This window comes from Acomys minous, assembly GCF_964271855.1.
Source record: "Acomys minous genome assembly, chromosome: 16".
Taxonomy (NCBI): Eukaryota; Metazoa; Chordata; class Mammalia; order Rodentia; family Muridae; genus Acomys; species Acomys minous.
In genome coordinates, this window is record NC_140498.1 from 70755784 (window position 1) to 70777760 (window position 21977).

At 38.4% G+C, this 21977-nt stretch overlaps 1 protein-coding gene across 1 annotated transcript in view; it reads left to right on the forward strand.

Annotated features, from left to right (window-relative positions):
* The first annotated feature begins 744 nt into the window (after positions 1-744).
* LOC311587176 (cytochrome P450 3A6-like) overlaps positions 745-21977 on the forward strand; it is a 30673-nt gene continuing 9440 nt past the window's right edge. The window contains exons 1-10 of the mRNA XM_084763672.1: positions 745-858; positions 3478-3571; positions 6514-6566; positions 7872-7971; positions 8665-8778; positions 9022-9110; positions 9875-10023; positions 18390-18517; positions 19250-19316; positions 21672-21832. Coding sequence (XP_084619798.1) covers positions 788-858; positions 3478-3571; positions 6514-6566; positions 7872-7971; positions 8665-8778; positions 9022-9110; positions 9875-10023; positions 18390-18517; positions 19250-19316; positions 21672-21832 — 1026 coding nt within the window. The 5' untranslated portion in view covers positions 745-787. The remainder of the gene's footprint in view (positions 859-3477; positions 3572-6513; positions 6567-7871; positions 7972-8664; positions 8779-9021; positions 9111-9874; positions 10024-18389; positions 18518-19249; positions 19317-21671; positions 21833-21977) is intronic.

Consider the following 21977-nt stretch of genomic DNA (forward strand, 5'->3'; position numbering starts at 1 on the left):
ATTTGCACAGCCTTGTACCATGATGTACCCCCAAACTGCTTCCAGCCTCTGACACACTGTTAGGAGCCATTGATTTGGGGAAGCTCAGTAGGCATGAGAGATCCCTGGAGGTGATCTGGTATTTGCAAGGTCTGTATCATGATGTACCCCAGAAATGCTTCCAACCTCTGACTACCCTGTAAATTGTGCTTTGTTGCAACTCTCTAAAATCTGGAATTAGAGCCAGGCATAATGGCACATGCCTATAATCCCATCACCCAGGGAGGCAGAGGCAGAGGCAGGTGGGATCACTGTGAGTCTAAGGCCAGCTTGCTCTACAAAGCGAGTCCATGGTGGTCTGATAAAATGGAAGGGATTATTTTGATTTTCTTGTATCTGTTGATGTTTGCTTTGTGACCATGGGCAAACATCTGAGTTTGCTTTTGTTGGATAGGTCTTTTGCCCTTCGGTTTCTGTTTCTTCTTTGGTCATCTGGTGATTGTGGCCTGAAGTTTTGGCAGCTGGAGTGACCTCTGTCCCAGCAGGGAGTGTTCACCCAAGTTGGGGAGTGAGATAGGGTCATGGGGAGTGCATAGGGGGTTGAAGAAAGTGGGAGAACACATGAGAGAGTGGAATATGTCCATGAATGGGCAGCCCATCTTTACTTCTAGCAGCTGACATGTTGTCAGCGTGGCTGCTCCACCTCCTTTCCTGGCACATAAGCAATGCAGATTGGCATCACAGATTCACAACTGGTCTCAGAAGAAGAACTCAACCTTTACCTGATTTCCTGAAGGAAAAACAGCCAATGGACATGATTCCAAACTTTTCTATGGCACCATGGGCTCTGCTGTTTACAATCGTGGTGCTCTTCTACCTGTAAGTACTAATTGGCTGGGCTCCTCTGCTTTGTGCTGCTGTAGTTGGCAAGAGTGGCAGGTTTGTTCCTTATTGGAGAACCAAAAGTCATAGGGCAGTGGACATCGATACCACTGCAGCTGGACACATTTCTGGTGTAAACCAAACCATTGCTCTCACTGTAGTTTTTAGCCAAATGTTATAAACTCTTGTTAAGGTACCAGTGTTGTGTGATGATCAGGAACAGGCTTAAAGTGATTACAATCATTTTCTAGTGCTTTTCTATTTTCTTTCTATCGGTAGCCTGTCATTTGTCACATGAAGATAAGAAGATCTTCAGGTTCCAGAACTAACAGTGTGGGATTGTACACTTGAGAAGTTAATGATGGCTTAAACTCACGCCTGTTTGCCCAGTGTGCTGTCACAGAAGTAGTTGGATTACCGGGAGTTAGTTAACTAAGTGCCTGTGACTGATCATCTCAGTAGAGAAAGCTGCCATTGTACTATCTAGGGAGGAGCAGGACAGAGAAATGATGCTTTATGTGGTTCATCCCCTCATGATTTAATCTGAAAAACACATGGTGCTATTTGGCTTTTGTTGGGAAAAGAAAACAAAACATTATATGTCCTCAGCAGGGCACCACTGACAGATGAGTACGGACATTCCTCCAGTGTCCACCTTGGAGAAACAAGAGTTCAGGAGGTTATTGCAGGAATCTGTTTGGAATGTTACTTGTAGGATAATTACTGGCTTAAAGGCATCTGCAGCCTGAAAACTCCACATCTGAACAGATGATGACTCTCAAAAGCTGTATCCTTAGCAAACATACTTATTATTATTTTGTTCACATGAATATTCTGCTTATATGTATGTATATGTTTTATATGCATTCTAGATGCCCACAGATGTTAAAATGCACTGGATTTCCAAGAACTGGAATTTTAAACAAGTGTGAGAAATCATGTGGGTACTAGGAAGAATATCTGGGTCCTTGCCAAGAGAAACAAATGCTCTGTTTTTAATAACTCGTTTTTAAAAAATTCATTCAATTTACATGATGATTGTAGCCACTTCTCCCGCCCCTTGTCTCCAAATCCCGCTCTCCCACCTCCCCTCCCCCTTCCCACCAACCCCGCCTCCTCTAGCCCACAGAAAGGGGAAGCCATACTCCCTTGCCATCTGACCTCAGCCTTATTAGTCTTGTCAGGGCTGCTGCCTGCATCTTCTTCCTCTATGGCCTGACAAGGCAACCCTAACAGCGGGAAGTGCTTGACAGAGCCCATGTCAGAGACATCCTTTGCTCCCTTGCTCCCGTGCTCCCCTGCTCCCGTGCTCCCCATATTAGGGGACCCACTGGAGACAGAGCTGCCTATTGACTGCATCTGAGCAGGAGGTCTAGGTTCTCTCCATGGATGGCCTTTATTTGGTGCATCAGTCTCTGCAGGTCCCCTGGGCCCAGATATTTTGGCCCTGTTAGTGTCCTTGTGGAGCCCCTGTCCCCTTTGGGTCCTTCTATTTTCAAACACTTCCATATGACTCCTTGTGGCCTGTCCAAAGTTGGCCTGTGAATCTTAGTATTGCTTTGATTCTCTGCTGAGTGGAGTCTTTCAGAGGACATCTATGCTAGGGTCCTGTCCTGTTCTTCATCTGCTTATGGTGTCTATTCTGTTTGCCCTTCTGAATGCAAATTAAGCATCCTCCTTAGAGGTTTCTTTCTTATGTAGCTTCTTTAGGTCTGTTGGTTGTAATACGGTCATCTTTTATTATATGGTTAATATTAACTTATAAATGATTATATACCATGAATCTTTCTGGTTCTGTGTTGACTCATAGCAGATTTATTCATAATAGCCAGAATCTGGAAACAACCTAGATGTTCTTAAACTAAAGAACCGGTAAAGAAATTGTGGCACATTTACACAATGTAAAAATACTCAGCTATTAAAAACAAGGAAATCATGAAAATTACAGGAAAATTGATGGGACTAGGGAAGATCATCCTGAGTGAGGCATCTTACAGCCCAAAATCTGTATCTTGGATGCTATGTACAATTTTCAGACTGTCATAAAGGGAAGGACAGACAGCCTTGTCAGGAGACTCTTCTGGTTAGCTGAGCAAACTGATGTTCACTGCTTAAATAGCATTCAGGAGGGATCTCGTGAGTCTTCATTTTAGGGTACTCACATTGGTGAGTTTTGTTTACTTCCTAACTTGGGTGAACTGCTTGGTAATATTCAAACTTAACTTTATAAAGTTTTATTACCTGTTAACTATAGGACTCGAACCATTAAGAGTTAACCTGAGTTTATAAAAATTATTGTTATGCATTTTTGTCTTAAGTTCCACCTACATATCTCCTTACTGGAAAGACTATTTTATTCTCAGTATTTTTACCCAAGGAGAAAGAAATCATTATGTACTTATATACTTGTTATACATTATTCATAAGTGAGGACATATGTGAACATATATATATATATAAAAACATACGTGTGTGAATATGTATATTTAAGTATATATGTGATAAATATTTGTATTTATGTATGTGCATGGATATACATATGTGTGTACATGTTTATGGTGTTTGTGTGTGTGTCTTTTACAAACCCATGACCCAGTTTTTTCCTCCATGTTTTAGTTATGGAACCTCTTCACATGGACTATTTAAGAAGTTAGGGATTCCTGGACCTAAACCTCTGCCTTTTGTTGGAACAATGCTTGAGTACAGGAGAGTGAGTGATCTTGAATTTCCTACTTTGTTTCTTGTGACTGTGTCATTTACACGAGTATCAGAAAACCTGTGTCACTTTATCAGTCCAAATGACCATTGGGATAAAATGCTGAGGTTTTCACATAGACCATTGCCAGCTAGCTCTCATGTTTTTTGACACATGTTTGGGACCTCAGAATTGTTTGAGGTCCCAGGACCTGATGCCAAAACCTAATGAATCGGATTTTGGTGCATCAGGTTTTGGTATTTTCAGTAAAAATTCCAGAAAAAGTATAGTTATATCAATTGAGTATTTGAAGAAAACACATATCAAGGCTACTGAGTGGCAACTCAACATATATAAACACACACATATATGTATACATATATATACATATTCATATATATGCATAGTCATACACATAAAAATACACACATAGACTCACAAATTCACATATAATTTGGCCAATGAATTTACACAGGTTTTGTGGGTGTTTTCTAAAATGAATCACTCCTAGACTGTCATTCCTAAGCTCGTGCTCAGGTAACCAGCGTCAGTGCCTGCGTGCAGACTTAACCCTTGGAAGATTTCTTTTTCCAAATACTTATATTTTCTTCGTCAGACCATAAATCTTCTAAACCATGGGTTAATGGCTTAAATTCCTAAGGATTCCCTGTTTTTGCCTAATATGGAAAAGCAATTGTGCCATGTGTAGGGTGAGGGCCAGAGATGAGAAATAAGGAAGGCAGATTGGTGAGACTTGGAGTCATGTATACTTTGTTGACATTTACCAAGCACTGTCATTAATCAGCAAAGCTTCTAACATGCTATTTGAAGGTGTAAGTGGCAAAGGTCCACAGAGAGATAAATTGAGCTATGTTGGCAAAGACAACACAGGGTACCTCAGACAGAGCTGGACTGAGGATTCTAAACATAACACAGGGAAAAGAGTCTGACCCCAGTCAACTGCAACTTTGACTCCTTTGAGGGTAGCCTCCATCCCTAGACTGGACCTTGTCAAGTCTGCTCCTAGACAAGGCTTCAGAACTCATGTCTTCATCTCCTTTCATTATGGCCTGTGAGAAAGCCTTGCACATGCCTACTCTATATGAGGCAGACACTTTCCAGGCTAAGCTCTATCACCTAGCCAGAGACCTACTTTCACACAGCTCAGATTCACAATGCAGAAGATGAATTTTGGTCTATAGGTGATTCCATAGCATGGTCAAAGGCCCAGGCTTGATTCTAGCACCATATAAGTTGGGTGTGGTGGCACACACCTGTAATCCCAACTTTTGGCGGGTAAAATCAGAAGGATTGGGATTTCAGGATCACCCTAAGGATGTACAGACAGTTTGAAGCCATGCCAAGTTACAAGGGACTCTGTCCCCCAAAAATATAATCACCACTTAGTCACACAGTATATGATTTTTCTTGGCTTTAGAAGTGAAAACTCAAAGTATTAAATTTTATGTTTCCTCTTTGTAAGTTGATCCCTCCTTATCTTTTCCTGTTGAGCATAAACACTAAAATGTCAATCTATTTTGTCTACATTACTCTTAAGTTAATATTACCAATGACACTTATATAAATGTTATATACTATGGGGATAAATGACATCTTGAATGGACTGATAACACTATAGTTTTAGAGTAGCCATCAGCTGAATGAGAGGCTCAGTAAGCAAGAAGCAAATAGATATTACACATTTTTGGGAGTCCTCCTGACTCATTTATCTCAGGAACCCAAGGAGTAGAAAACACAGTGTTTCAGGATTTCGGAGTCAAACATAATAAAAAATAATAGCTCAGGAAAGAAACAAATGCATTATTTAAATAAAAATGAATTGTCAGAATGTGCAATATTTTGACAAAAGAAATCATGAATATCCTTACATCCCAGTTGTCAAGCCTCTCATGAGTTTTCTTCTTTCTCCTCGAAGACCTTTTAACTGCTAGTTAGAGAGGTTAAAGTAATGAGCCAGGAGAAAACATTTTCCTATCTTGGTGAGTCAAAATTTTTGAATGTAACCTAATATCTATTATATCTCATCTCTATTAACATAAAACATCTATCTAGACCCAAAAACATCTTAATCCCTAAACATCTAGGCTTAAGTGTGACACTCAACTATTTGGTCATCAACCCTTTAAGAGACTTGAGAAGGAGTAAAATACCTGAGTAACTCTCACATACTCTGGTGCCTCACCTTTGACCATGTCCCCTGGAGGGGGAGACCTGGTGGCACTCAGAGGAAGGACAGCAGGTTGCCAAGAAGAGACTTGATACCCTATGAACATATACAGTGGGAGGTAATCCCCCTCAGGAACAGTCATAGGGGAGGGGAATAAGGGGGAAATGGGAGGGAGGGAAGAATGGGAGGATACAATGGATGGGATAGCCATTGAGATGTAACAAGAATAAATTAATAAAGGAGAAAAAAACTAAAAAAAAAAAAATACCTGAGTAAACAAGAAGTGTAGGCTAGCAGCCTCCTAATAATAATAATAATAATAATAATAATAATAATAATAATAATAATTACAGTAGAAGCCAGAATACTATGAATGTAGCATGAATCCAATTCCTCATTGTTCTGTGGTTCTTTTGCTATACGTAGTTTATTTTATATTGGTGTAATAATATAAATGTATATATTTTTTCTTTTTTCTTTTTGGTTTTTGAGACAGGTTCTCTCTCGTAGGCTTGGCTGTCCTGAACTCACTTTATAGACCAAGCTGGCCAAGAACTCATAGCGATCCACCTGCCTCTGCCTCCCAAATGCTGGGATTAAAGGCATGCGCCACCACCACCCGGCATAAATGTATATTTAAAAATAAAAGAATGAGAAAAAGAAAAAAACATAATGAGCCTGGTGTCCTGGTATTTGATTCATTTGTTTCCCAGTTTGTGGTCAATACATATAGAATAATAATATCTTTTAATTTTATTTCTCTCCCCAGGGTACATGGAAATTTGATGTAGAATGTCAAAAAAAGTATGGGGATATGTGGGGGTGAGTATTCTGGAAAAATCCATCAGGCATACTGTCCTGATATGACACAAAGCTACATGAGGACTTTGTCCGCCCAGAGTTACTTGAGACATAATTGTGTACTTTAAAGTGTCTGAAAACATGTCCTGCCAAAGATTGCATATATCAGTTTATTTGTGATTCCCCCCGCCCAATCCCCCTCTGAAAGCCTGATAATATGGCAGCTAATGATTTGTCTGAATCCTTTGATGATCTACAACTTGTCTTACTCTCTCCGAGGTTCTGTAAGAGATCTTGATGCCATTTTCCTTAATTAGGTCTCCTTAAGTTGTGTGAAATGCATTATTTCAGGCACATAAAACATGTGCTTTTATTCAGGAGGGTGTCTCCCTCATAGTTATTCACATTTGAGTAAAAGTAAAATTAAAAAAATATATTTGCAGTAAATAGACAGGTTTTAAACGCAAGTTGGAGGAAAAACAGATATGAGGATTTATCATTGTTTTCTGTTAAATTTGTGTGTTGACATACTATGAATTTTATTTTTAGTACTTCTTTTATTATTTGAGATTATAATATAATTGTATCATTTCTCCATTTCCTTTTTCTCCTCAATACTTCCCATAAATGCCCTCTTGCTCTCTTTCAAATGCATGGTATCTCTATTCATTCATTGTGGTTACATAAATATATGTATATACAGACACACAGACACATACAGACACACACACACACACACACACACACACACATATACACACACACACACACACATACATACACATTCCTAAATACAACCCTTACAGTCTACAGGCTATTTTCTTACTATCGTTGGCCATAGAATATAAAAGCCTAAATTTCAGTATCACCTGAACTTGGATTTGCATATTGGCATATTTTGGACTTTCTCCAACCTTTATGGATAGCTTAAAATAATCACCATCTGTTCTGCCCTTTCCTCCTGATAGTTGCTGGGTATTTCAGCTTGCTTGTATTATGTTTTCCTCTCAAAGACTAATAAAAATGTCCACAACCTTAAATTATGAAGAATAGCACAGTTTCTTCCCATGTGTTTATGGGAATTCTCAGGTGTATCGGATACTCAATGTTGGCCCTAACTGGTATGCATTTGGAGAGCTATTATGTTGCCATATTTTTTATTATTGCCTGGGTTATGTTAGTCTTCATTTCCTTGCCTAACCTAATTAGTGGCTTCTGTAGTTAGAAAGCCTAAGTTAAACTGGAAGTGATTGTTGATGTACTTTATAGAACAAGAGGTAACATCAGCATTATCAAAGTTCAAGCATCTTTGTTTTCCCAATGCAGGCTATATGAAGGAGCACAACCTGTTCTGGTCACTGCAAAACCAGACATGATCAGGGAAGTGCTAGTGAAGAATTGTTATTCTGTCTTCACAAATCGGCGAGTATGTATTTCCATTTTTTTGTTTGTTCGGTTTTGGTTTTGGCAGTCCTGGGCTCAGTTTGTAGGCCAGGCTGCCCATGAACTCACAGAAATCCACCTGCCTCTGCCTCCTTGAGTGCTCAGATTACAGGAATGGGTCACGTATACTCATGCACAAATATCATATCATATACAGTGTAATGATAAGAAAATATATAGTAGTAATTTCTTAGGCCTCTACCAAGTATTCCTGGTGCATTTAGCCCTCCTCTCTCCATCTCCTTTTGTATTCTCATTCCTCTCCTTTCTCTAATGGAAAGCCCCTCCTCATTTTTTACATTTCCCTTCCACATTACCTGTATTCTGTTGTTTCCCTTTCAGGAATTCCTCCTGCCATATTATCTTTTTACTTTCTGTGGTTTCTCGCTTGTATAGTCATATTTAAAGTTTTGAAACTGGTAACCACAGATGAAAAAGACCATGTGGTATTTGTGTTTCTTGGTGTGGGTTTTCTCATTCGTTATGATATTTTCTAGTTCCATTCATTTACCTGCCATTGCTCTAGCCCCATTTTGATGCACAACAACTGAATATTTATGGAGACACTAGCATGAAAAACTATGTGAAGAAAGTATTGGCTGTTTTATACATAGGTTACAACTATATAGATAACCAATCTCATGGAGGGCAAAATCTATTTTTCTTTGTATTGTAGCCTTTTGGTCCAGGTGGAGTTATGAAAAAGGGTATTATGAGAGCAAAGAACGAAGAATGGAAAAGAATTCGAACATTGCTGACCCCAACCTTCAGCAGCGGAAAACTGAAAGAGGTAAGAAAATGAAGGGATTGTCATTGGAAACGTAATAGATTCTGTCTGAGGACAGAGAGGGGTAACACCATACTCTTTGAAGAGAGGTTCCTTAGAGTGTTTTATTACTAAGAATGGTCTTAGTCCTTTGTAGGTCTTACACACTCCCCATAGAAGGTGACTGTCTTTTCATAATGTCAATGTCTTGTTTTTGAGATGCAGAGCTTCATATTCACAACAGACTATGCTGTGTTTTGTGCTTAGATGTTTCCCATCATCCAAGAATATGGACATATGCTGGTGAAAAATATGAGCCGAGAAGCAGAGAGAGGCAAGCCTGTTCATATGAAAGAGTGAGTAGTGGTGCATTCATTTTCTGGGGGCTCTGTAACTCATCTGGAGATATATTCTAGGTACCTAATTTTCCAAGTGTTAAATTATCCCAGATTCAGAGTAAATGAGGGGTGTGGTGTTACCCTGTTGTGAACTATTTTTAAGAGGGGTAATTCCCAAAATAACTTCATAGAAAAATTCTTCCTCTCTGAGCACATGAGACCAAATTAGGTTATCTGTGTCATCTTGTTAATTCTAGAAGACAATATATATAGACTAGAAAGAATATAATCTTAGGATTTCTGCAGTTGTGGAGAATGCAGCTGTAGGAAGCGTTTTTATTTGGTACGAACTGAGGTAGTTGGTTTGACCTAGAGTGTTACGTCTTGCCACACTGAAAAACCTAAAACTTTAGTTTTTTCCAAAGTATTTACAAAAAGCAAAACACACACAAAATTCTCTCCCCTCTTCATCAAACTCAGAGGAAGTAAGTTTCTGGAAATGAGATGGAAAGTAAAAAGTATTGTCTCTTAATGACACCAGAGTGGTAAGCTCAAGCTGTTCTGGGTATATTGAACACAAATTGTCATATCGCTCTAATATACCAAACACTTGGTGAGTCTATATTTAATATTTTAACCAGAAATATTTTAAGTTTTTACACTACACAGAGATGATTCCCTCAGGGCAACACATTTTTGAGATTTTGGGAAGTGTCCATGCTATAAGAGGACAATGCAGGGGCTTTCTGGACACACACTAACTCCCCTGTTTCCCTTCTCAGCATCTTTGGGGCCTACAGCATGGATGTTATCACTAGCACCTCATTTGGAGTGAAGGTGGATTCCCTCAACAACCCTCAGGATCCATTTGTGAAAAATACCAGGAGGCTGTTAGCAGTTGACTTTTTCAATCCATTGTTTTTCTCTATGGGTATGGAGGGTATTTTTCAAATATATAAAAAATTATCAGAGTATTGCTATTTGCCTATAATATTATTGAATGCCTAATGATGCTCCCTAATTCCACCAGAGAACTCGTATAGTTGAAAACACCTTCACCCAGGTGGCTGGATACAAGATTAATTAAAAAAAAAACCCAATAGCCCTCCTGTTTACAAATAACAAATAGGCTGAGAAAGATATTAGGGAAACAAAACCCTTCACAATATCCACAAACCCCACAGAGTATCTTGGTGTAACGCTAAACAAGCAAGTGAAAACTGTTTTTGAGAAAACCTTCAAGTTTATGAAGAAATAAATCAAAGAAAATATTAGAAGATGGAAAGAGCGTCCATGTGCATGTATTGGAAGGATCAACATAGTAACAATGGCTGTCTTACCAAAAGCAATATACGGATTCAATGCAATTTCCATAAAAATATAAACACAATTCTTACAGACCTTGAAAGAACAGTTCTCAACTTCGTAAAGAAAACCAAAATAACCAGAGTACAAAGACAATCCTGTATGATAAACTATCTTCTGGAGTTTTTTCCATTCCTGATTTCAAAATGTACTATAGAACAATAGTAATGAAAATTACATGGCACTGGCATATAAACAGAACGGTTCATAAATGGAATTGAATCAAAGACTCAGAAACAGACACACATGCCTATGGACACTTCATTTTTGACAAAGAAGCCAAACATACCGTGGAAAAAGTGTCTTCAATAAATGGTGCTGGGCTAACTGGATGTCTACATGTAGAAATTGGAAATAGATCCATATTTATCACCACCCTACACCAGACTAAGTACAGCTGGATTAAGGACCTCAACATGAATCCAGATACAATTTTTCTTCTAAACCTGTTATAAGAAAAAGTTTGGGAAGACCCTCAACCTCACTGGCTTAGGAGACATCTTCCTGAACAGAACATCAGTAGCTCAGGCTCTAAGATCAACAATTAATAAATGGGAATCTCATGAGCCGGAAAAGCTTCTGTAAGGCAAAGAACAAAGCAACAGCACATAGACTGGGAAAAGATCTACACTAACTCTCTATTCACCAAGGGCTAATATCCAAATATATAAAGAATTTAAGAAATTAAACACCACCCAACCAAGTAATCCCACTTAAAAAATGGGGTACAGACCTAAAGAGAACTCTCAACAGAGGAATACCAAATGGATGAAAAACACTTAAAGAAATGCTCAACATTCCTAATCATCATGGAAATGCAAATCAAAATGACTCTGAGATTTCATCTTACACATATTAGAATGGTAAGATAAAAAACTCAGGGCCAACACATGCTGTCGAGGATGTGGAGAAAGAAGAACACTCCTCCATGGCTGGTGGGAGTGAAATCTTTTTTTCTTTTATTTCTCCTTTATTAATTTATTCTTGTTACATCTCAATGGTTATCCCATCCCTTGTATCCTCCCATTCTTCCCTCCTTCCCATTTCCCCCTTACTCCCCTCCCCTATGACTGTTCCTGAGGGGGATTATCTCCCCCTGTATATGTTCATAGGGTATCAAGTCTCTTCTTGGTAACCTGCTGTCCTTCTTCTGAGTGCCACCAGGTCTCCCCCTCCAGGGGACATGGTCAAAGGTGAGGCACCAGAGTATGTGAGAAAGTCATATCCCACTCTCCACTCTACTGTGGAGAGTGTTCTGTCCATTGGCTAGATCTGGGTAGGGGTTTAAGGTTTACCGCCTGTATTGTCCTTGGCTGGTGCCTTACTTTGCGTGGGACCCCTGAGCCCAAATCTGCCTATCATAATGTTCTACTTGTAGGTTTCTAGGACCCTCTGGATCCTTCTACTTTGCCATTCTCCCATGCTTCTCTCATCTAGAGTCCCACTAGAATGTCCTCCCCTCTGTCTCAGTTTCCTGGTAAGTGAAGGCTTTCGTGGGACATGCCCCTTGGGCTAATATGCAGATATAAGTGAGTATATACCATTTGAGTCTTTCTGCTTCTGGGTTAACTCACTCATTATGATCATTTCTAGCTCAATCCATTTATCCACAAATTTTGGGAATTCCTTGTTTTTAATAGCTGAATAGTATTCCATAGTGTATATGTACCACAGTTCCTTTATCCATTCTTCTAATGAGGGACACTTAGGCTGTTTCCATGTTCTGGCTATTATGAATATGGCTGCTATGAACATGGTTGAGCAAATTTTCTTGTTGTGTGCTGGAGCATTTTCTGGGTATATTCCAAGGAGTGGAATAGCTGGATCTTGAGGAAGCCCTATTCCCATTTTTCTGAGATAGCACCAGATAGATTTCCAAAGTGGCTGTACTAGTTTGCATTCCCACCAGCAATGAAGGAGTGTTCCTCTCTCCCCACATCCTCGCCAGCATGTGGTGTTGCTTGAATTTTTGATCTTAGCCATTCTGATGGGTGTAAGATGGAATCTCAGAGTTGTTTTGATTTGCATTTCCCTTATAATTAAGGAGGTTGAGCATTTCTTTAAGTGTTTCTCTGCCATTTGATATTCCTCTGTTGAGAATTCTCTGTTTAGTTCCAAGCCCCATTTCTCAATTGGGTTATTTGGTTTGGTGGTGTTTAATTTCTTGAGTTCTTTACATATTTTGGATATTAGACCTTTGTCAGATGTAGGGTTGGTGAAAATCTTTTCCCAGTCTGTAGGCTGTTGTTTTGTTCTCTTGACAGTGTCTCCTGCCTTACAGAAGCTTCTCAGCCTCATGAGATCCCATTTATTAATTGTTGACATTAATGCCTGGGCTGTTGGTGTTCTGTTCATGAAGTTGACTCCTGTGCCAATATGTTCCAGGCTCTTTCCCATTTTTTCTTCTAAGTACTTAGTGTCTCTGGTTTCATGTTGAGGTCTTTAATCCACTTGGATTTGAGTTTTGTACAAGGTGACAAATATGGGTCCAGTTGCATTTTTTTACACATAGACATCCAGTTAGACCAGCACCATTTGTTGAAAATGCTATCCTTTTTCCATCGAATGGATTTGGCTTCTTTGTCGAAAATCAAGTGACCATATGTGTGTGGATTCATATCTGGGTCTTCGATTCGATTCCACTGATCAACCAGCCTGTTGCTGTGCCAGTACCATGCTGTTTTAATTACTATTGCTTTATAGTACAGTTTGAGATCAGGTATGGAGACTCCTCCGGAGCACCTTTTATTGTACAAGATTGTTTTAGCTATTCTGGGTTTTTTGTTTTTCCATATGAAGTTCAGAATTGAACTTTCAATGTCTTTAAAAAATTGTGTAGGTATTTTGATAGGGGTTGCATTGAAGATGTAGATTGCTTTTGGTAGGATGGCCATTTTTACTATGTTAATTCTCCTGATCCATGAGCAAGGAAGATCCTTCCATCTTCTCATGCCATCTTCAATCTCTTTCTTTAGAGTTTTGAAATTTTTTTTCAAACAAGTCCTTCACTTGCTTAGTTAGAATAACTCCTAAGTATTTTATATTGCTTGTGGGTAATGTGAAGGATGTACTTTTCCTAATTTCTTCCTCTGCAAGTTTGTCATTTGTGTATAGGAAGGCTACAGACTTTTGTGAGTTAATTTTGTATCCAGCCAATTTGCTGAAGGTGTTTATCAGCTGTAGGAGTTCTCTGGTGGAATTTTGAGGGTCACTTATGTAGACAATCATATCATCTGCAAATAGGGATAATTTGACTTCCTTCTTTCCCATTTGAATACCCTTGATCTCCTTTTGTTGTCTTATTGCTCTGGCTAGAACTTCGAGTACTATGTTGAAGAGATATGGAGAGAGTGGGCAGCCTTGCCTGTTCCTGATTTTAGAGGAATTTCCTTGAGTATCTCACCATTTACTTTGATTTTGGCTATTGGCTTCCTATATATAGCCTTTATTATGTTGAGGAAAGTGCCTTGTATTCCCGATCTCTCTAAAACTTTAAACATGAATGGGTGTTGGATTTTATCAAATGCTTTCTCTGCATCTAAAGAGATGATCATGTGGTTTTTTATTTTCAGTTTGTTTATATGGTGGATTACATTGATGGATTACCGTATATTATACCATCCCTGCATGCCTGGAATGAAGCCTACTTGGTCATAATGAATGATATCTTTGATGTGTTCTTGTATTCATTTTGCAAGTATTTTATTTAGTATTTTTGCATTGATGTTCATAAGAGAAATTGGTCTGAACTTCTCTTTCTTTGTTGAGTCTTTGTGAGGTTTAGGTATCAATGAGACTATGACCTCATAAAATGAATTTGGTAATGTTCCATCCCTTTCTGTCTTTTGGAGTAGCTTGAAGAGTATCGGTATTAGCTCGCCCTTGAAGGTCTGGTAGGACTCTGCACTGAAACCATCTGGCCCTGGGCTTTTTTTGGTTGGGAGACTATCAATGATTGCTTCAATTTCTGTAGGGGAAATGGGACTATTTAGCTTGTTTATCTGTTCTTCACTCAACTTTGGCAAGTGAAATTGATCAAGAAAATCATCCATTTCCCTCAGATTTTCAAATTTTGTGGCATATATGCCTTCAAAGTAGGATCTTATGATTCTTTGTATTTCCTCAGTGTCTGTTGTTATGTCTCCCTTTTCATTTCTGATTTTGTTGATTTCAATACTGTTTCTCTGCCTTTTAGTTAGTTTGGCTAATGGTCTGTCTATCTTGTTGACTTTCTCAAAGAACCAGCTCTTGGTTTTGTTGATTCTTTGGACTGTTTTCTTAGTTTCTAATTTGTTAATTTCACCCGTGAGTTTGATTATTTCCAGACGTCTACTCCTTTTGGGTGTTTCTGCTTCTTTTTTTCCTAGGGCTTCCAGTTGTGTCATTAAGGTGCTTATGTGTGATGCTTCCAATTTCTTTTTAAAGGCACTTAGTGCTATGAATTTTCCTCTTAGCACTGCTTTCAATGTATCCCACAAATTTGGGTATGTTGTTCCTTCATTTTCATTGAATTTCAGAAACTCCTTGATTTCTTTCTTTATTTCTTCCCTGACCCAGGTGTCATTTAGCAGAGAGTTGTTTAGTTTCCACATACGTGTAGGCTTTTTGTTATTTCTGTTGTTGTTGAATTGCTGCCTAAGCCCATGATGATCTGATAGGATACAAGGTATTATTTCAATCCTCTTGTATCTGTTGAGGCTTTCTTTGTGAACTAGGATGTGATCAATTTTGGAGAAGGTTCCATGGGGTGCAGAGAAGAAGGTATATTCTTTCTTGTTTGGGTGAAAGGTTCTATAGATATCTGTTAGATCCATTTGACCCATGGCATTGGTTAATGATGTTATTTTTTGGCTTAGTTTCTGTTTCAATGACTTGTCCTTCAGTGAGAGTGGGGTGTTGAAGTCTCCCACTATTATTGTGTGGGGATCAATGTGTGGTTTAAGCCTTTTTAGCAGATCTTTTACAAATGTGGGTGCCCTTGTATTGGGAGCATAGATGTTCAGAATTGTGATGTCATCTTGGTTGACTTTACCTTTGATGAGTATGAAGTGTCCGTCCTCATCCCGTTTGATTAATCTTGGTTGAAAGTCTATTTTGTTCGATATTAAAATGGCTACGCCTGCTTGTTTCTTGTGACCATTTGCTTGGAATATTTTTTTCCAACCTTTTATCCTGAGGTAATGCCTATCATTATGGGTGAGATGTGTTTCTTGAATGCAGAAGAATGTTGGATCCTGTTTATGCACCCATTCAGTTAGTCTGTGTCTTTTTATTGGAGAATTGAGACCATTGATGTTGAGAGATATTAATGACCAGTTACTGTTAAGAGTCTTAATTTTGATGTTGGTTCCAGTCGAGCGTTGTGTAGTTGTGTTTTTGCCATGGTATAGTTATCTATTTCCTGAGTAGTTTTGGTTGTAGCTTGACCCTTTGGGATGGAGTTTTCCTTCTAGTACCTTCTGTAAAGCTGGATTTGTGGATAGGTACTGTTTGAATTTGGTTTTGTCCTGGAATATTTTGTTTTCTCCATCAATGGTTATTGATAGTTTTGCTGGGTAAAGTAGTCTGGCCTGGCATCTGTGGTTTTTTAGGGTTTGCAGGATCTCTGTCCAGGCCCTTCTGGCTTTGATGGTCTCTGCTGAGAAGTCGGGTGTAATTCTGATAGGTTTGCCATTAAATGTTATTTGGCCCTTTTCCCTTGCAGCTTTTAATATTTTTTCTTTGTTCTGTATGTTTTGTGTTTTTATTATTATGTGACGGGCAGGGAGTGAAATCTTGTACAACCATTTTGGAAATCAATCTGGTGCTTTCTCAGAAAGTTGGGAATAGGGCTACCCCAAGACCCAGTTATTCCACTCCTGGGCATATACCTGAAAGATGCTCTACCATACAAAGTCTTTTGTTCAACTATGTTCATAGCATCCTTATTCATAATAGCCAGAATCTGGAAACAACCTTGATGTCCCTCAATGGAGGCAGGCATAAAGAAACTGTGGTAGATTTACACAACACATGGGAGACTACTCATCTAGTAAAAACTAGGAAATCTTGAAATTTGGAGGCAAATGGATGGAACTAGAGAAGATCATCTTGAGTGAGGCAACCCAGACCCCAAAAGACATACAAGGTATGTATTCACTTATAAGTGGATATTAACTCAACACACATGTTTTCTAAGAGACTCCATCTAGAAGGGCATTGGGACAGATGCCGGGAATGTAAACCTGAGCCCCAGAAGAGCACTGACAGTGGTATGGTAGAATAGGGGCATAGAAGGAGCCGGAGCATTCAGGGTCCATACAGGGAGACAATCAAGGGTGATCGAACTGGACCCAAAAGGGCCTACACAAACTCAAACACCATCCAAGGACAATACCACAGAGAATGGATTGTCCATATACAGCCAATGGACAGATCATTCTTCATGGTGGGGGGATGGAGGGAGTGGGGACTACATAAATTTAACTATCTGATTGTAGTCTACTTTTTAATTATTTTTTCATTTCTAATTTCCTCACTTTATGTTCAAATTGTAGCCTCTTCTCCATCTTTGCATTTCCTTTATCCATTGGAGTTTTTCCTCTACTATCATTAGCAGGGCTGGATTTGTGAGCAGGTATGGTTTGAATTTGTTTTAGTTGTGGAATATCTTGTTTCATCCATCTATGGTTTTCGGAAATTTTGCTGGGTATAGTGGTCTGGTCTGGCATCTGTGGTCTCTCAGGGTTTGCAAGACATCCACCTAGGCCCTTCTGCCTTTTATGGTCCCTGCTGAAGAGCCCAGTGTGATTCTGATATGTTTGCCATTGTCTGTTACTTGGCCTTTTTTCCCTTTCTGTTTTTCATACTTTTCATTATTCTGTACATTTAGAGGATTTTCTTTTCTGATCTACTTTGTTTGGTGTCCTGTAGGCCTCTTGTAATTTTGTATGCATCTCTTTCCTTAAATTGTGGAATTTTCTTCTATGATTTTGTTGAAAGTATTTTCTGGGCCTTGGAGCCGGACATCTTCTCTTTCTTCTATTCCTTTTATTCTTAGGGTTCTCTCTTTTTTTTTTGGTGTGCTTGATTTCTTGGATGTTATGAACCAGGAATTTTCATGTTTAATATTTTCTTCAAAGGTTGCATCAAATTTTTGTATTGTATTGTCTACTCCTGAGATTCTTTCCTCCATGTCTTGTATACTGTTGGCAATGCTCTCCTCTGTCATTCGGGTCTACTTCTCCAAGTTCTCTCTTTCCAGGCTTTCCTCAATTTATGCTTTCATTATTGTTTCCATTTTCATCTTCAGACCCTGAAACGTTTTATAGATTTACTTCACCTGATTACATTTTCTTGATGATTTCTTTATTTCCTATCTATAGGCCTTTATCATGGCCTCTCTACTGTCCTCAGTTTTTTTGACTCTATCTTCCTATATTTGTTGACCGATTTTATTCATTTCCTCCACTATCATCTTCGCTGATAATATTTTAAGTTATTTTTCTCTGCAATTTTAATTTGCCTGACACATTGGTTTTTTAACAAGATAATGCAATGTTTTAGAATAAATTTTCAAGCTTTCCTTAATTTTGTAAGTTTTCGATATGCCTGTGAAGAATTGAATTGTCTATCAAATATTTGGTAGAATTCCACATTGAATCCCTGTGGAGAGCTCATCATTATAGGTGTGTGTGTGTGTATGTGTGCATGTGTGTGTGTACGTGCGTGTGTGTGTGTGCGTGCGTGAGTGTGTGTGTATGTGTGTGCGTGTGTGTGTGTTTAATTCGATGTCTTTCGATATCATCAGCTTTCTATATTACATAATTCAAATTGAGCCTCTTTCTGTCAGGTTGGTTTCTATCATTTTAAAAGATTATACAGTTTTTACTAATTGTGAATAAAATAACTGACAATAAAGTTTGCATTTTCACTGTCTTTTTTTCTCTGTAGCACTCTTTCCATTCCTCCATAAAATATATGACAAACTGAATATCTCCATATTTCCAAGTGATGCTTTAACGTTTTTACAAAATTTTGTAAATAAAACAAAAAAAGATCGGCTTGAAGATAATCACCAGGTAAAATATAATAAAAAATATAATAAAAATTTATTTGAATTCCAAGGCAGTTCTGTCACATATCACACTTTCCACATAGAAGCCTCTATTAGATATTTGATGAATTTGATCTGTTCATTTGTGTTATGACTTTTCTTCAACTTGAGCAATTTCTTTGAACATAGAGTTTTCCACTTGTATAGCGTGTTTTTGCCTAATGTGACAGGGGGTGGAAAAAAGAAACTGTCAGAAAGGTGTCAGGGCATAAGTATTTAACCTGAAGTATTGTAGCATATTTTCTATTATTCTTGGTGTCTGTAGTATTTGTATGTAATCACCTAAAACCCAGCAATAAGTACAAAAAACATAGTCACTACCTGTGGGGTGTTGGTTAAGAATATGTCAAGGAAACAACAAACTGAGGCTTAGGACTTCCTTCTAAACAAATGCTTATGGCAGGAGAAGGAACTACAACCATCCAGTCAAGAGTCTGTCTTGAGATGTTCAGAATGAGGAAAATCTATGAGAAAAATGTCTTTGACCAGACAGCATAATAGTAGACCATGATAGATAGCTTTTTCTCCAAAATCTAATGATAAGTGCTCTGTGTTACTAATGATTCAGTCAATTTTAGCACTATTCTAGGGTTAAATAAGTCATATACTCATAGGAGAGTTTAAATTATTCACACAATATAAAAATTCAACTTCACAACAGCACATCTTTGCCTTTGATATCTTTGTTTGCTTTTAGCACCGAGTGGATTTTCTTCAGTTGATGATGAACTCCCAGAATTCCAAGGATGTGGATTCCCATAAAGGTAACTAAGGATACTTCAGAATCTAAAATGAATGCAGAGAGGAAAGAGCTCTTTCTTGAAATGTAGATTGGTAATTCAAGCAGAGAAGGCTTCCTTCTAAACTGCAGAAAGGCACTAATATGTGGTGTTATTTGCAGCAACCTGTAACTTTCTAAAATTATGTAGTATATGCCTACAGAAAATATGAAGATTTCTATACCTTCCATCTATGTCAGGAATATTACAATCATAAGCTCTCAATAACATGCTGCCTGGGACCTGAATTGTCCCAACAACTGCTGACATTTCAACATAGGTGTGCAAAAATCTCGTAAGAAGCCATTCCGTACTGAAAAGCTACAGGTAGTTGACAACTGCTAAGAGAAAAGCAGTCAGTCTTTCAGAAGGATGAGTCTTGTCCAATACTAAATGATCATCTCTACAAACAAATACATAAAGGAGAAACTAAAAAGGCTCAGCATGTGATATTATACATTTTAGTTGTGTATGTAGTAAAATTGTGAAATAGGCCATAAACTTTGGAATGAGTTGATGTGTGGCATGGGAGGTGTAGAAGAGAGGAGGGAAGAGAAAACGAAAAAATTATATGTTTAGGAAAATATTTATAAATCTGAGGGTCCGTTATGAGCCTGGCCTTCACAATACTAAAGCCTACAGTGATGTGTGGGTTACCTACGTCTATCAAATGTTGATTCTCAGCCTCATGCAGAGCCAGTAAATCATAACCTGTACCTGAAAATGTGCTTCCATAGCACCCAATAGGCAGGCACAGTGCCACAATAGCACCTTTCACTGTGGTTCATGTTTTGAAGTGTGTTCACTAGCTTAAGGGACTGTGGAATTTTTTTCTTTCACAGTTGTAAAGTAAATTAAAGAAGAAAATACCCCACGTTTATGATACGTTTCCTCTTCATTCTTTTATTCTTTTGACTGCATTTAGTTTTTCAGAGTAAGGCATTTTCCATGTATTAGTACTGCAATGTATCTTTTAAAAATCAATATTATTTAATTTCATCATTTATCCTACATTGGAAGACAATGACCGATCTTTGTTTTTTAAGCAATCTTTATAAATTGAGTATATTTTGGTCATGTTTTTTCCCTATTCTAAGGTCTTTCAGAACTCTACCCACCCAAATTTGAGTTCTTTTTCAAATGAAAACAAAACAAACTCACCCAAAACCAAGGAAATGAAATATAATTCTGAAAAGAAATAGATGCCTACCAAACTATAAGAATATAAACACACACACACACACACACACACACACACACACACACACACACACTCATGCACACTGGTGTCAAGTATATGTTGAGCAATGACTTCTGAACATAAAGGCTGCCCTGAACTGACTGACATACTAAGTGTTATTCTATTGAAGTGAACTGATTTTCCCCCTCCCAGAGGTATAAATGACAGATCTGTTGATAAGCTTTCCCCCTGGGTCTTGTTTGTTCTCTTCCTTCCTTCCTCCCTTCCTCCCTCCCTTCCTTCCTTCCTTCCTTCCATTTAAAAAAATATAACAAAATAAAATACAATAGGATAAAACAAAAACCCTAACATATCAATGTTGGGGAAGGCAAACCAACAAAAGGAAAAGAGCCAAAAGAAAGGCACAGGAATCAGAGACCCGCCTGTCTCTGCACCCTCAGGAATCACATAAACATACTGAGATGAGAGCGATAATATATACACAGAAGATCTGTCAGATGCCCGTGCACGTCCTATGCATGCTTCTCCAATCTCTGTAAGTTCACATGAACCTCATACATGTTTATTTAAAGGGCTCTGTGTTCTTGGTATTCTCCATCATGTCTACGTCTTGTACACTACCTTCCTTTACTTCCATAGGCTTCCATGAACCCCTAAGAGAGGGTTTTAATGGAAATGTACCCTTTGGTGCTGAGTGATCCAAAGTCTCTCACTCTCTACCTCATATCTGGCTGTGGTTCTCTATACTTCTTCTCATCTGCTGTGGAAGGAAGCTTCTCTGATGATGGCTGAGCACTGATCTAAAAATATAGAAGAACATCACTAGAAGTAATTTTGTCATTACTTCTCTTTTTGTGTTTTTACAACAATATTATTTGGTTTTACCATTGGTCCCTGGGCTATCTACCATCAGGTTCTTGGTCACAAGCAGTGCCAGGTTTTGGTTCCATTTTGTGAGTGGGTCTTATGTGGAATCAATTATTGGTTACTTACTCCCTTAGTCATTATATCGCTAATATCCTAGCATAAAGTGCAGAGCACCTTAGTGCATGTACCAAGGATGCTAGAACTTACTTAGTGAAGGCTGTATGTAAGCACTAGCCTTGATCATTGACATAAAGTGTCTAATCTCATTTTAGCTTTCTCTGATATGGAGATCATAGCTCAATCAATCACATTTATTTTTGCTGGTTATGAGACAACAAGTACTGCTCTCTCCTTTATTATGTATACACTGGCCACTCATCCTGACGTCCAGAAGAAACTCCAGCATGAGATCGATGCAGCCTTTCCCAATAAGGTGAGCAGATGGTGCCTGGAGGCACAGGGAAAAAGTCAAAACTCAACAAGGAACAATACTTCCATATTTCCATTTACAATTATAGTAAACACTAAGAATTGATTCTTTCAGCAATAGTCACTGAAAATCTAAGTCAGAGGCTATT